General features: G+C 35.7%; 1 protein-coding gene across 4 annotated transcripts in view; it reads right to left on the reverse strand.

The window, feature by feature from the left end:
- PLA2G4A (phospholipase A2 group IVA) overlaps positions 1-14,003 on the reverse strand; it is a 174,063-nt gene that overhangs the window by 89,110 nt on the left and 70,950 nt on the right. For all 4 annotated transcript variants that reach the window (XM_037825146.1, XM_037825144.1, XM_037825147.1 and 1 more), the window contains one exon: positions 355-503. In XM_037825146.1, coding sequence (XP_037681074.1) covers positions 355-503 — 149 coding nt within the window. The remainder of the gene's footprint in view (positions 1-354; positions 504-14,003) is intronic.

Here is a 14,003-nt window from a genome sequence, read left to right on the forward strand (position 1 = left end):
TTAATGTAAGAAATCAATACATCTATTTCAGGGAAAATCTATTTTAACTTCTTTTAAAGGCAATTGAAAATATAGTTGTTTTTTTACCTCTTTCTCCTCTTTACAACAGAAAATACTTTTCTCGGAAGCACGTGTAGAGTATAAAAGAGTCTCTCCAGTCTCACCAACTCCTGCATTTCCCACTGGACATAGCTATTGTTTGATGTGCACCAGCTAGAAGTTAGTTTACCATGCTGCTCAGCTTGATTCTAACTACAACTAACTTGGGAAAAAGAGGGCAATAAGGGGATAATCTCAAGAATCTCTCTTAACATGAATGATGCCCATCTAATGATCCCCAAATGATTCACTGACCTCCAAAATATTTTCCTGATTAGGATCCAAAATAAATTCAAAAGTTTCATTCCATATGGGGTTTATGTCATTATTGAAGTGTCTTGTTCTCTTTCTGCTGTCAGGGGTTGTAGAGATGAAAAGTTCCACATAGGGGTCTGGAGTGTCAACTATAGAAAATAAGCAGAAGTGAGAAGGGGACAAAAATGTGATTCCACTATTCTTGATTTGTTTTTTTGTTTTTGTTTTTTTTTGTATTATCAGGTTATTTTCAACAAGTCTGCAGTAATATACTCAAAATGTCTAGTAAAGAAGATAGCATAAAACAGAAGAAAATCAGAGGCTATATCCTTTAAACCTGTTTTGTCCTTGCCCTTCATAAAAATCCTGTGAGAGGGCATAATTTATAAGAAGACTTATTCAGAAACACTCCATCCAACTAGAGGCATGTTCGCTGCAATTATCAGTCTCCAGTCCAGCCAATAGATAATGATGGCAATCTCACCCAGCTAGCCAGAGCATGACCTTCACCCAAGAACTATGAAAGTGACAAGATCTTGGGTTCAAGACCATGATGTTTTTCTAGATTAGAAAAGTTATCCTGGTTACTTTATTTTACCAAATAAAATAATTTAAGTCATTATTATACGAATATTGTTTCCTGTTATCAGGTTGCCTTGTATTGTTGAATAGGTGGTACTCTAAAGGGATGGCATTCACAGTAGTTATTGTCCTGGTTTGAATCTGTTGTGTATCCCATAAAAAGCCATGTTCTCTTAAACCATCCCTGTGGGGAAGACCTATTGTTGGGTGGGACCTTTTGATTAGCTTGTTTTCATGGAGATATAACCCAGCCCATTCAAGGTGGGTCTCAATCCCCTTGCTGGAGTCCTTTATGAGAGGATAAAAGGCAGATGAAACTCAGAGAGTACAGAGAGACATTTTGGAGAAAGTCATTTTGAAACCAGAACCCAGGAGAAGGACTAGCAGACGTCCAGATGCCATCAGCCTCTCCTTAGAAAGTTATCTACCTCTTGATGTCTTAATTTGGACATTTTCATGGCCTTAGAACTGTAAATTTGCAACTTAATAAATCCCCATTGAAAAAGCCAATTAATTTCTGGTATATTGCATTCTGGCAGCTTTAGCAAACAAAAACAGTAGTCAACATATATTTCTGTATTTATTATGGCAGTGTTCAATTATGAAAGTGAGATGTCCCAAGGAAATGAGTCTGAGTCAGGGCATGATAGAAATAAATAGAAAGAAACAATAGCAAATAAAGGAAATACTTAAATTTCTTCCACTTAACAACACAGTGACAAACCCTGAGCATTGGAAAAATTAACCACTCCCTCTTTAATGTTTCCACTGAAACCTTTACTTTTTTACAGCATTGCACATATATTTTATGATCGAAGTTGTGCATCTATCTGCCTTTTCATACAAGACTGTGAACAGCTTGAGGGCAGGGACCAAGTCATACTAATCTTTATTATCTTCAGAATCTGGCCAACAGAAAGCAACCATTACCATATTTAGGGCATCCTAACTTAAGAACTTAATTTTTTCTCTTTAACACATCCTTTCTCATGTGGCCATTATAATTAAAAACTACAACAATCAATAATTGAGTGGTTACTGCCAGGATCTGTGTTAAAAATTTTACATACAATAGTCTCATTTAAATCTCACAACAGTACTGTAAGGTAAGTAATTTATTTTAGTGTTGAGGCAACAGAAACTCAGAGATGTTAAGGAATCTGTCCAAGATCCCCACAGCTAGTAAGAGTTGGAGCAAGGTCTTGAGACTGGGTTATCTGACTGTAGCAATCATTCTCTTAATTACATCATACCCCAAATAATAAAGATGAGATCACAAAGTATGGATTGCTATGGGAAAGGACTGAATTGAGAAATTTGGAGAAGGGGAGGGTAAGAAAGAGAGAGGAGGAGAGAAAGAGAGGAAAGAGAGAAAGTGCAGAGGTCTACACATAGAAAAGGATATAAAAAGTAAAAATTAATGTAATAAATAGCAAAAATAATAATTTCTAAAAGGATTAGCTTTGAAAGAAATCTGTTTAGACATACTCTGCCTTGAACAACAACTGTGGTCAGCAAATAATATTCAATGGCCTTCATTTAATTTTTTTTATTGTGGAATATAACATATTTACATAGAAGTGTTAACTTTCCAAGTGCAATTTAACAAGTATTTAGAGAGCAAATTTCAAAGACTGTTATGGGTTATAGTTACACAGTTTCAGTTAATTCCCTATTGTGAAATATACATATGCAAAAAGGTGATAACTTTCAGAGTATAACAAGTAATTATAAAGAAAATTTCCAAGAATGTTATAGGGTACAGCATCATAGTTTCAGTTATTTCCTTATTTGTGAAACATAACATATTATATATACAAAATATATACAAAAAGTAAACACTACTGATTTTTTTTCCTGTAAAAGCAGGAAGATCTACAAATGAAATACCAACATTTGGGATTCTCTTTTATTTAATTTTCCAGCTTGGAGCTTAGGCATCATTGGTCAAGGGTAGTGAGTCTCAAAAGTCAGAGTGCAATACAAATGCTTGCACAACCCTTGACCTCCATCCCCCAAAACACATTATCAGAAGCTACAGTGTGACTAGGGACTCTGCGTTTTTTAAACAATTATTCTAGTTGATCCTGGTTTAGGTTATCTTTTAGTCAAAGGTCTGGTATCCTATATGGGAGAAAAAGAAATAAGTAATGCTGCAATTTCTAACTCAATGCTTCCATCTCAATAAGGCTGAAGAAGGTAAACTAGAAAATGAAAATATTAAGGTGAAGGACAATAAGAGGAGATTAGCAAGAAGAGAAGGATGTGCCTCAAGGTGACTCTATTCACTTTCTCAACCAGGAGATGATGGCTCCTTTTCTTTAACCATGCTTCTGCAATAATGCCAGTGCTTAGGGTCACAAATCAGTAGTAAAATTGAATGTTTGGAGTAGCAGGTGGTAGATCATAAAGAAAATTATGTTATTTTTAAGGGGACTATTCAATCGGCACTTCAAATTAAATGTAAAAATATATAGCCCTGCATTGTACCTCAGGGCCAGTTCCTTTGCCCACTTTTTTGTTTCCTTTCTTAGAACAATATCTAAGAAAGAGAAAACCCAATAAGAAGCAAAAAACCATTCTAGAAAAGTAAAAGTGTGTGGCAACGGGGGGCATGCAGCTGATAAACATCATTCATTCATTCACCAAATATTTGAGTGTCTACTTTATGCCAGAAACTATCTGTCAAGAAGCAGTTTGGCTTTGATGGGAAGCCAACTCTAAACTGCAGGTTTGAAATATGGAAGTGAGTCAATGCTAATAGCCTAATTTTAGAGGCAAGGGCAAATGGGAGACAAGCATATACACCATGCCAGTGACTAGTAACCCAGTCACCTAGATAATTACATATGAATAAGGTCAAATCGTAGGTGGGGAATTGCCTTTTTGAGTCTTGATCTTTATATGAATCTTTGAGGAAGTGGAGGGAGAGGTCTTCCTGGGACAGACAAGAAGAAGAAAACAGAAAGTGATGTTTCTTGGGAAGTACCAGCAAGAAAAAGAAAGGAGCAAGTGACATGACTTAGTCATTGATACATTGATCTCATCCTTTTTTATACTGATAATGGTTCATATGGTTTAACAAATTCTATGTCTGATAAAATAAGTAAAACACTATACAAACAAGATACTAATACCATGTTTCTATGTCAAAACATTAACAGATTATTTTTTATTGGAGTCCAGTTTAATACTGTCATTTTGAATACTTATTTAATTTTACATTTAAATACAGTCAATATTCTAAAATGATTGTCAGGAATGGCAGTTGTTCTAGTTTCTCTTCCTGCTTCTTTAGCAAGAGACTTCAAAGCTAAGATGTCAAAGGGTGCTGGACAGTGGAAAACCACTGACAGCTGCAAACTTTGATACTGTAATCTGTATCTCTGCTAATCTTTGTAAGCCACATCTGTAGCAGTGGTAGACGCTACAGGATAAAAACTTTTATGAAGCTGTTTTAAAATTAGGTTGTAAAATCATGTTTCAGTGAACTTTCTTTGCATAAGCAATAATCTGCTTTGGGATGGTAGGAGACAAAATTGGAAGCTTTGTAAAGGGAAAACAGTCTATTTTGACAGTAAGCAGCATAATGCTTTAGAAAAGTTCCTAGAAATATTTTTTTAAAAAGTCAAATATAGGATTTTTTTTTCTGTGCACTTATTTTGTGGCTTTGTAAATTAATGCCTATGGGGCAATTTGGTGTTGAGTCACTAACTCAGCTTCACCTTGATTATTTCCGGCCAAACAGGTGGTAAAGCAAAGATGTAATATGTGGGCAGAATCTCTCTTACATCTCACACTTTCTTCTAAATCTTAACAAACAAAAATGCTGGGGGTGTGCAATACAGATCCTTTTTGCTCACATGAAGATAACATGAAACTACATATACCAGAAAGCTTCAGAATTCCAAGTTTGTAAAACTTACTCAAAAAACCTTGGTAGTTTAAGGAGAACCTGCATAAAGTAATAAAAAGTCTGTCATTTTGGCTTTGTCAGAATAACATATTATGCAATTCACAATAGGAATCAATGACAGATTCTAAACCCTAGCTGTCTTTTAAACATCTGCCTTCTGTTCCCTCATATCCACTTCAATCAGTAGCAATTCAAACCCATTGCTTGAAATAGAGATGAACCATAACCTTTCATGATTCTTGTGATAAACAGCCAAAAAAAAAAATCGCAAAAGGAAAAGTGTCCCCAATTATGCAACCAAAATATCCCCGTCCTGAATAGCTATGATCTAATGGCTGAGCTTAAAGCAGTGTTTCTTAAAAACGTAGTCCACTAAAACACCTTCATGAGAATTTTCTGGGGAGCTTGTTTAAAATGCAGACCACTTGCATATGCAATCAGAGACTTAAGGGTTGGTTTAGAAATCTTCATTTTTAACATGTTAATCAAGTGATTCTTTTGCATATGAGTTCAAAAAGCAGGGACTTAAAGCATATTATCAGAATGAACTCAGGAACAATGATATAGTTAACACCCATGGAAAAGTAGACAGATTTTGACATTGGTAAGGCAACAGGCCTTCTGTCATGGACTGATTCTGCCCATAGACTATCTTAAGCACAGTCCGATTATTCATTTCTGTACCTCTCTAGCCATTAAATACATTTTCATGCAGTCAAGTGAAAACAAAAGCAAGAATGAAGTAAATATGAGTGTGTTAGCTGCCAGTCTGTTTAAGGTAATGGACTAACATTCAAGCATTCTGCTTCACTTACCACTAAAGTACAGAATTTTGGAGTAAGATGAAAAATCAAATAATAGATTGTTAAAATAAATGCTTCTGCATACTATTTTCAAATGTGTTCATTCCTTTGAAACATTCATGATTTGGTGATAGTGGTAATTAAAGATGGGAAACACACAGCAGGTTTTATGATTGCCAACTTTTTCACTACTCTTGCTACTAGGCTGTCTCAGTTGGAGAATAAACCCTAAGAAAGCAATGTCTTGTCCCATTACAAATGTGTTAACTTCAACAACAGTTTAGTTATATTTTAAATGTAAACTTTTAATTGAAATATAAGATAATGCAGAAAGGTACACAGATTGTAACCATACTGCTTGTTGAAATTTTATGAATTGACCTCACCCATTTCACTACTCTCAGATCAAGAAATAGGACAGAATCAATCACAGACTATGTACTCTTGAGCCTGGCTTCTTTGGCTCACTATTAATTTTGTGAGACTCATCCATTTTAATGTCTGCAGAGTAATCTGTTCATTCTCATTAATGTAAGATAATCCATTGTATGAACAGTCCATAAAACGTTTATCCATTCTGTTAATGGATACCTGGGTTGTTTCCAGTTTGACTATTACCGATGGTGCTGCTGTGAACATTCTTCTGCATGGCTTTTGGGGCACACATACAAACATTTCTGTTGTGAAATTCCTGGGAACAGAATTACTTGAAGAGGGAGTTGTTATCCACTGTATGTTCTAATGTACAATATGTGATCGCGATCATTGAGGCACTTCCCACCACTTCATATTGTCAGTCTTGTCATATTAAACATCTGGTAGATACGAAATGGTATTTCATTGTAGATCTAATTCACATTCCCTGACGACTATATGAAGTTGAGTACTTCTTCATATGTCTCTTGGCCATTTTGATATTCTCTTGGGTGAAGGGCATACTCAAGTCTTTTTCCCATTATTTTTCCTATTGGGTTACTTGTTTTTTATATTAAGTCATAAAGTGTCTTACTTATACTGGATATGAATCTCTGACAGACACATACAGTTTCCCCATCTGAGGTTTACTTTTTCTCTACATTAACAATACATTTTGATAAAAAAAGAAATGCTTAACCTTAAGAAACCTCAATGTATCCATCATTTTTTTATGAATCATACTTTATGTGTGTTGTTTAAGAAAACTTCAGCTACTCAAGGTCACAAGAGAGTCTCCATTAATTTCTTCTAGTGGACTTTGTTCTGCAATCCAATTTTATACCTCCAAATCCCTTGAGACAGACAAAGCTCTCCTGGGTTCTCTGTCTCTTTGCTGCTTGGCTACTTCCCACATCCCCACACCATGCCCCAAACCTACCTAAAGATAGCTAATGGATAGAGGGAGAAAGTAGCTTGAAGAATGCTGGGCCTATTTCAATGACTTCTCTTCTGTGAGATCTTGGCCCCTCAAGTCTTGGTTGCCTTAGTAGATTTTTAGTGCTTAAAACAATTTTAATGTTTGACTTAATTTACCTTTTCAAGTTGTTCTTGTGTCACCTACGCTACCCATAACTTCCATCTGAGGAGGCAACCCAGAGTCCCAATTCACCGGGCAAGCAAAATGGGAAGACTGAGTGCAATCTTTCAAATTCCCTTCTTTATACTTCACAACTTTAAAAATACATTTATTCATTGTTAAATTCTTTTCTCATGTCTTAGAAGAAGAAGTATCTATACACTATTCTCTCAATTGCATACCATTTTATCCACCTCCTCTCAGATATTTCTCCTTTATTAGTCCCCACCTCAAAATTTAATCTGTAAACATTTGGCTTTGCCCAGGCTACTTTTAATCAACCTACAAATACAATTAACCATTTATCAATAAACACAATTTCTTTAATACTGCCAATTCCTCAAGACTTTTCCTCTCCTCCATAACATATTTTGTAAAAATAAAGGTAGTTTATATTCAGGTTTTCTAAATACTATCATTTCCCCATGAGTTTTCAACCTTCTGTGCTTTGTCTTAGTCATTATCATAATCTATTCTGCCTATCATGATTTTAATGCCAAATTTAATAGGGTTTTTTCCTCAATTTTAACTTTGTTTGGTATATATGCAAAACACTTAGTTCAATTATCTCCTTCTTTTGTGTCCAAGATATCACTTTTTTGTGATTTCCTACCTACCCCTCTAAATGTATCTTCTTTGTATCTTTCACTAGTGTTTATTCCTCAGCTTACAAACAAATGAAGCCAGGCCTAATAAGGATAAGCAAGAACTACAAGGGCCACCACCCCAGACCCAAGAGTCTCCTTCCAGTCAGTGTCCCTGTTCCCTTGCACACTGGAACATCAAGCTGTCAACTTGACACAGACTATGAAGAAGCTCTGACATCTACACATTTCAAGCATTCCACATAGACATATTGATGGCAGAAGCATTTGTTCTGTCTGAAACAATATTGCTGCCCTTTTACCTGTGTATATTTTTATGTTTTCTTTTGACGTTTTAGCTGATAATATGAAAGTTACTCAATTGTTGCCTTTGTCCTAAGAATACCCAAGATAAAGGCCTAAGACAGTACAGTTAAGGGATAAGTGGAATGGGATGTTCTCTCCATTCTTCCCTTATCTAGATCATATCTCCTTAGTTAACAAGTTGTTCTGTGTTCCTATTGGGTAAAACTGTCAGCTGCAAAACACTGCTTTGCCAAGAGCCTTCTTTTATGAACATCTGCATAGAACAATAATATTTTCACATAAAGCTTCAACTTTATGTGATATAGACATTATTATTTATATTATATAGCTGATACAGATATTATTATTATTCCTGTCAAAAGGAATGTGAACTGAGACTCAAAGTTATTTAGTTTGTTGACCAAGGTCATTTAAAGACAGGATTTTAACCCAAGTCTTTCTGAAGCCAAACTCTTCACTCTTTCAAATATATCAACATTAATAGCCATTACCCATTTTTGCTTCCATTAAACTGGAACCCACATGATAGGTCCTATACACTCCTTTATCCTTCCTCTTCACTATTATATTCAAGAGTCTAGTACAGAATCTAGCACAGTCTTACACATTGTAGGACTCCAATAAAAGCAACAAATCCAATAAAGACTGTGCTAGCAACAGTCTAGCCTAGTCTTACGCATTACAGGAATCCAATAAATGAGCTAGCCCTGAGCAATACAATAAAGGAGAGGTGGCCTTTATCATAGGTTCAAGTCTCCCCTCTCTATACATAACAACTTTTAGAGAATTACTCTCCATCCAATCTAAACTGATTCCAAGAAACATCTGTAGATTGCAAATGAACATTTAAAACATTTCAAGCATAGATGCTGATGACAAAAGTATTTTTGTTTCCTTTCAAAAGTGTATTATAGAGATTTAGTAAAACGGAAATGCAGGAAGCAACAAAAAATTTCTATTCTGTTTTAGATTGACATTTACCTTTCTCTGCAGTGCTTTTGTGTATGTCTTTCTCTATTTTCCAATGAACATTAACATTCTTTGCAATAAATCATCTTTACTATATTCTAATAGGTATCCCACTTTATTAACATGCTATGTCAAATTTTGTACAAAATGTACTAAGTCAGTTGTTATTGGACACTATTGAACTATCGTCCTGACATGAAGCTGATGGTACATTCTGATAGCTTCATTTACCTTTCAAAAGGAAACATGCAACCTTAGAAAATCCTATTATACATATTGAAACTGTGAGAAAAAAGGAAAATGAAAGGTAAGGAAAGTTCACATTGGAGACTGTGCCCGATAAAGGGATTTCAAAATAATGTTAATAAAATTGCTTTGTAATTTCAATGAGAGAAAGATGTTCTATAATTACCAGAGTTCCTGAAGACAGTACTTCAGTTTTTATAAGGGCTCTTCTTTCCCAAATATACACATAATCAATGCCAAATTTCTTTCTACAAAACCACACTGGATTCTTCACTTAACTTTTCTAGCTTCTGCACCACCAGCAATTCCCAAGGATGGCCTTCAGCATGTATAGCCATAACAGTTCCAATTTTGTGTCCTTTCTAGAGAAAATGAGGGCTGTGACCTCTACAAAAGCAACCTAGAATCCTACCCTGTTTCGTGGAGTTATTCTTAAAGTGAGTTAACTGGGATTCTGGGACCTTTCTCTCTCTCTCTCTCTCTTTTTTTTTTTTTTTTTTTTTTTTTTTTTGCATTCAGTAATGGAACTAAAGGCTAAATACAAATGTACTTGGAAGAAATGACTGACAAAGATTTATATTAAAATACAAATTAATGGAGTGGGGACAAAGCACTAAAAGATTTAAGACATATTACCCAAGGGTAAAGTAAGTTAGAGAGGGGAGACTTGAACCTATGATAAAGGCCACCTGTCCTTTATCATATTGCTCTGGGACAGCAGGGGGGCCATTTTCAAAAATGAAGTGGGGGACACATTCCTATATTGAGTCATATTTTGGCCAGCAACATGAGGGAGCAGGAACCCTGCAGTTCCAGCCCTGCCAGGTCAGAAGCTGCCTGGGCTCCAGGAGATAATTCAGCTCTGCTCAGTCAGATGCATCCAGGGTTTCAGGAGGTTATTCAGCCACACCCAGTCAGATGCACCAAGGCTCCAGAATGTAATTCAGCCCTGCTTGGTCAGACACAGCCTGGGCTCTGTAGGCAAACAGCTTATGAGGATGATTAAGTCATCACACAGCACCATATGCTGGGCAGAAAGTGCAAGGGAATTGAAGGGCTTTTCAGAGACTCTCCAGACCATATCTCAGGCCCACTAGAGATGGTCTACACCCCTTGCATGGGAACCCAGCCCTGTTTGGACTGAGAAATATGGATGACCAAACAGTTAAAGCAGTGCCCTAAAATAAACCCAGGTCTTGCTGGATGGAAAAAACAGAGCACTACTGGAAACCAGCAGACTTGTTTTACCCACACACAGAGATCTGCTGTGCCCAATGCCTACTCCCCATTCCTGAGGCAGGCCACTGTGGGTGCCAGATTTCCGGGGGACAATGGGGGCAGAGCCAATCTGACAACTGGCCAGTGAGAGAGATAAACAGATAGAGAACAAAGCAAACCAACAAGAAAACCCTGGGCAAAAGAGAGAAAACAACCTTTAAAATAAATTGATCAAGAAAATCAGATGCCTAGACAGCAAAAACTCATCATATCAGAAAGCGCAATCATATGATCCAGTCAAATGAACAAACTAACACCTCATCTGAATTACAGGAGTTGAAACAACTAATTAAAGATGTTCCATCAGATCTTTTAAATCAAATCAATAAGTTGAAAGAAAATGTGGCAAGAGATGTATGATATAAAGAAGACACAGGGTGTCCATACAGAAGAACTCAAAAGCTTGAAAAAATAAACAACAGAACTTACGGGAATGAAAGGTACAACAAAAGAGATGAAAAACACAATGGAGACATAAAACAACAGATGTGAAGAAGCAGAAGAAAGGATCAGTGAACTAGAAGAGAAGACATCTGAAATCCTACACACATAATAACAGATAGGGAGAAGAATGGAAAAATATGAACAGGTCTCAGGGAACTGACAACATGAAACACATGAATATACATGTTATAGGTATCCCAGAAGGGGAAAAGAAAGAATAATGGAGGAAATAATCACTGAAATTTTTCCATGAAATTTTGGAAGAAATAAAATTAAAGGTCCAAGAAGCACAGAGTGCCCCAAACAGAATAGATCCAAATATACCTACTGCAAGACATTTACTAATCAGATTTTCAAAGTTCAAAGACAAAGAGAGAATTCTGAAAGTGGCGAGAGAAAAGCAATCCATCACATACAAGGGAAGCTTGATAAGACTAAGTGTGGACCTCTCAGCAGAAACCATGGAGGCAAAAAGGCAGTAGTGTGATGTATTTAAGATACTGAAGGAGAAAAACTGCAAACAAAGAATTCTATATCTGGCAAAACTATCCTTCAAAAATGAGGAAGAGTTTAAAATATTTACAGATAAACAAACACTGAGAGAGTTCATGAACAAGATATAGTAAAGGGAGGGCTTCAGGCAGATAGGAAAAGACAAGAAAGAGAGGTTTGGAGAAGAGTGTAGAAATGAAGATTATCAGTAAGGGTAACTAAAAGGGTAAATAGAGAAAAAAAAAAGATGTTATATGTAAAATCCAAAAGAAAAAATGGTTCAAGAAAGTACTGCTTTTACAGTAATAACATTGAATGCAAAGGGTTAAACTCCCCATTCAAAAGACATAAATTGGCAGAATGGCTAAAAGAAAAAAAAAAACCCAGAATCTATTTATACGCTATCTAAAACCCAAGGACAAAAACAGGTTGAAAGTGAAAGGTTGGAAAAAGATTATTAATGCAAACAACAACCAGAAAAGAGTAGGAGCAGCTATCTAACATCAGACAAAGTATACTTCAAATGTAAAACAATTAAAAAGACAAAGAATGACACTATGTATTAATAGAGGGGCCAATCCATCAAGAAGATTTAACAATCATAAATATCTATGCACCAAGCCAGGGTACCCCAAAATACATGTGGCAAACACTGTCAACACTGAAGGCAGAAGTAGATACTTCTACAGTAATAGTTAGGGACTTCAATACACTACTTTTATCAGTGGATAAAACATCTAGATGGAGGATCAATAAAGAAAGAGAGATTTTAAATAATATGATAAGTGAACTAGACCTGACAGGCTTGTAAAGAATATTGAACCAAACAACAGCAGGATATACATTTTTCTCAGGTGCCCATGGATCATTCTCCAGGATAGACAACATGTTGGGTCACAAAGCAGGTATCAACCAGTGGGTCAAGGAAGAAATCAAAAGAGAAACCAGTAAGTATCTCAAGATAAATGAAAATGAGAACACAACATATCAAAATCTAAGGGATGCAGCAAAGGCAGTGCTGAGAGGGAAATTTATTGTCCTAAATGCCTATATCAAAAAAGAAGGAAGAGGAAAAATCAAGGACTTAACTGCTCACCTGGAGGAACTAGAGAAAGAACAGCAAACTAACCCCAAAGTAAACAGAAGGAAAGAAATAGCAAAGATTAGAGTAGAAATAAATGAAATTGAGAACATGAAAATAATAAAGAGAATCAACAAAACCAGAAGTTGGTTGGTTTTTTGAGAAAATCAATAAAATAAATTGACCCTTAGCTAGATGGACAAAGAAAATAAGAGAAGATGCAAATAAATAAAATCAGAAATGGGGGGGGGGGAACAGAATTACTGACCCCACAAAAATAAAGCAGACAATGAGAGGACACTATAAATGCCTATAGCTAACAAACTAGACAAATTAGATGAAATGGACAACTTCCTAGAAAAGCATGAACAAACAACATTGACTCAAGAAGAAAGAGGACCTCAACAGACCAATCACAAATAAAGAGATTGAATCAGTCATCAAAAAGCTCCAAAAAAGAAAAGTCCAGGACTAGATGGCTTCACATGTGAAATCTACCAAACATTAAAGACAGAATTAGTAGCAATCTTGCTCAACCTCTTCAAAAAAATCAAAGAGGAGAGAAAGCTACCTAGCTAATTCTATGAAGCCAGCATCACCCTAATACCAAAGCCAGACAAAGATACTACAAGAAAACTACAGACTCGTCTCTTTAATGGATATAAATGCAAATATCCTCAACAAAATATTTGCAAATTGAACCCAGGAGCATATTAAAAGAATTATACTCCATGACCAAGTGGGTTTAATTTCAAGTATGCAAGGGTGGCTCAACACAAGAAAATAAATTAATGCAGTATATCACATCAATAAATTAAAGAGGAAAACCACATGATAATCTCAAGTGATGAAGAAAAGGCATTTGACAAAATTTAGCATCCTTTATTGATGAAAACACTTCAAAGGAAAAGAATAGAAGGAAACTTCCTTAACAGGATAAAGGGAATATATGAAAAACCCACAGCTAACATCATAATCTATGGGGAAAGATTGAAAGTTTCCTCTCTATGATCAGAAACAAGTCAAGGATGCCCACTGTCAGCATTGTTAGTCTACTTTGGGCTGGAAGTTCTAGCTAGAGCAATTAGGCAAGAAAAAGAAATAGAAGGCATCCAAATTGGAAAGGAAAAAGTAAAACTTTCACTGTTTGCAGATGACATGGTACTATATGTAGAAAATCCCAAAAAAGCTGCAGTAAAGCTACTAGAGTCAATAAAGGAGTACAACAAAGTGGCAGGATCCAAGATCAACAAGCAAAAATCAGTAATGTTTCTATACACCTATGAGCAATCTGAGGAGGAAATCAAGGAAAACATTCCATTTACAATAGTAACCAAAAGATTCAAATATTTAGAATAAATTTAACCAAGGACAT

The sequence above is a fragment of the Choloepus didactylus genome, chromosome 2, assembly GCF_015220235.1.
Source record: "Choloepus didactylus isolate mChoDid1 chromosome 2, mChoDid1.pri, whole genome shotgun sequence".
In the NCBI taxonomy this organism is placed as follows: domain Eukaryota; kingdom Metazoa; phylum Chordata; class Mammalia; order Pilosa; family Megalonychidae; genus Choloepus; species Choloepus didactylus.